Here is a 2804-nt window from a genome sequence, read left to right as displayed (position 1 = left end):
ATATTGTGTATTTTAAGGCACAAACTAGTAAGATCTATTTCAGTTTTATTTAATTGCCTCACAATAGTATGTAATTTTGAGTGTTCAAGATTTTCATATTTTCTCAGATTTATTCTTAAATAATTCATGAGAGATTGTTTTACATGGTATTGTTTTATTTTTAAAATTTTTATAATTTGCTCATAGTATATAAAATACACTTCATTTCTGCTTGACGGAATTTCGTTTGAAGTTCTCACACCAAAGCAAATTTTAGTCACTCCTGGACCCTGAGCTGGAAATGGCCACAATCAACCTGATTTGACGTCCTCAACTCTGTCTACCGGGAGATATTTATCTCTGAGCAAGGAATCTTTGACTGTGAAAACATGAACACCATGAGAATATATGAGCAAGTCAATTTAAAAGTTGAAGAGAAGGACGTGACATTGTCAGGACTATTGGACCAAGGAAAGCAGGTGCTGCATGAGATCTGACAACACAAGTCACCACTGAGCTAGACTTGGTCACAGACCCCAGCAGGGGTGACCGCAACAGGCCTGGAGAGCACAGAGGTTTTTGTCTCACTTCCTTCTGGGACGGGATCACTGTGTGAGTCTTAGAGTTGCCGTCCCATATATTACAGTAATAGTCGGCCTCATCCTCAGCCTGGAGCCCCGAGATGAGCAGAAGCCCTGCGTTGGCCGAGGTGTCTTTGGATCCAGAGAAGCGGCTGGGGACCCCGGAGCCCTGGTGCTTATCGGAGTCTGATTTAAACCGCAGGAGATACCGGGGAGGGCTCCCTGGCTTCTGCTGATACCAGTATATGTCTTTACCACTAACACTGAGATCACTGCTCAGGCTGCAGGTGAGTCTGGCTGTTGCTCCGGGAGATGCAGAGAGAGAGGGCGGCTGAGTCGGCACAGGCTGGGAGAGGGAACCTGCAAACACAGACAAACATGATCACTCGCACAAGAGACCAGAGAATATTTCTCATGATTTTGAGCAAAGGGGCAGTGATGGTGGGGGATGCCCACTGTCCCCGAGGCCTGTACCCACCTGTGCACTGAGAGAGGAGCACGAGGAGGACGGGGGTCCAGGCCATGGTGCACACAGCCCCTGAGGCCACAGTGGGGATGGGCTGCCCTAGGCCTCCTTTTCTTCCCCACCCTCCGCCAGAGGAGGGGCTGTGCATGCAAATGTGTGTCCATCCAGTGATCACCCAGCCCCTCCCTGAGCCCTGGTGCTGGAGCTCAGCTCACACCCAGACTGAGGAGAGTGGAGGTTGGCCTCACCCCCTGGGAGAGCCCTGGGAGGAAACAGCTACAGACACCACGCAAAGGTCCCTGCTCAGGGAACTCTGCCAGACGAAGGAGGACACAGCTATCAGGTTCCATCAGGGAGCACAGAGAACAGTCCCAGGCTCAGGCTCCTTTGAGTGAATGATCCTCACTGAGCAGTTGTGTAGGGACAACAGGGCAGTCCCACAGCGCCCCCTGCTGGTGGCAGAACACACACCTCCCCATGGCTCAGAGTCCTGAGAGCCCACCTGGTTTGTGCAGCACATATCATTGCCTCTGTTCACGCATGCTTGGTCTGGTCCCTAGATGCTGCGATCCTGGTACACTGTGTTGATATTGTAGTTTATTACTCCCAGAGTAAGGTCCATGGAAGTAAGGTACATATATAACTATTTAAGGTGTCAGAGCACTTAGAGTATAGTCTAGAAGAAGCTAAATGACCCAGGTGTGCATCAGTTCCTGTGCCAGAGCCGAGGGGACAGTTGATGGTTTGAAAAGATTGAAGGGGCTCTCCAGGGAAATGACATAGAAGGGAATTTTCTAGGAAAACACTCAGTGGCATTTTCAAAAGTAGACCGTTCAGTAAACATTGCAGAATCATGTCATGTGTGAACTGTTTCATAGGGATTCTATTTGAATTAGTGCTTGGTAAAATATTAATAATAATAATAATAATAATAATAATAATAATAATAATGGCTTCCTGAGGCTTCACCTTTGTCTGTGGAATGTATAACACTCTTCTTTATTTTAAGAACTGACTTTACAGTCTCACATTGTAGTTTTCAGTATTTCTACTTCACAGGTTTCTTGTCAGGATCTTGTCTTAGGTGTCATACAATTGGCTTACAATTTAAATAAATATTTCCAGCTCTCATCCCCCTCAGACTTTCAGGAGTAGGACCGAGCGCCCCCTGGTGTCCAGGCGCAGACACTCCATTGTGTGACATGGTGACCAGAGCCCTTCAGACACAGCTCCTGCCTCCCAACTGCTCTGTCCTTAGGGCCAGGACATGTGTTTCCTCTTGTGGTCTCCCCATCACCTCAGGGTGTCTCTGTGCTCCACTCAGACTCCTCAGGGTCACTCTGTCCCCGGATCCCTTGGCTGTTCGGTGGTCAGGACTGAGGTGGTGTCTCCTGTACAAATTCCTCTCGTCCCAGGATGAAGTTCAAAACAGCGTCCATCCTGTGGCGGCCTGTCCTCTTCCGTGCAGGACACTTGTGTCTTTCCTATTACGTGATTCCTTGCTCGTTAGGGTCCATGTGTCCTGGCATCTGGTGACTGTCTTCATGCTGTTCTCTCACCCTGATGATTGTCCAGTAAACAGTGATGCTGAACATGGGCTTACTCGGATGTGACTGTGTCTGTGGTGTAAGTGCTGCCTGTCTAGGCATCACGACATCTAAACCGTCTAGGCCAAGACTTAGGGGAAATGAAGTCATCAATCCCGCAAATAGTACACTTGGTTCCACGGAGATTCCTCCACTCACCCCCGTAACACCAGTGCCCGTGTAGCTGTGCAA

The 2804-nt window shown here is 48.6% G+C and overlaps 1 gene segment (V, D, J or C); it reads right to left on the bottom strand.

Moving 5' to 3' along the window:
• Positions 1-567: 567 nt before the first annotated feature.
• LOC111735768 lies at positions 568-1097 on the bottom strand (the record flags this gene model as incomplete). The annotated part of the segment is given in 2 exon segments: positions 568-920; positions 1039-1097. Coding segments are annotated over 2 exon segments (399 nt in total), but the record flags the coding sequence as incomplete, so codon positions are not given.
• Positions 1098-2804: the final 1707 nt, after the last annotated feature.

This window comes from Pteropus vampyrus, unplaced genomic scaffold, assembly GCF_000151845.1.
Source record: "Pteropus vampyrus isolate Shadow unplaced genomic scaffold, Pvam_2.0 Scaffold1000006990, whole genome shotgun sequence".
Taxonomy (NCBI): Eukaryota; Metazoa; Chordata; class Mammalia; order Chiroptera; family Pteropodidae; genus Pteropus; species Pteropus vampyrus.
Note: the sequence above shows the minus strand (reverse complement) of the source record. Positions and strands in the feature narration are given on the sequence as shown.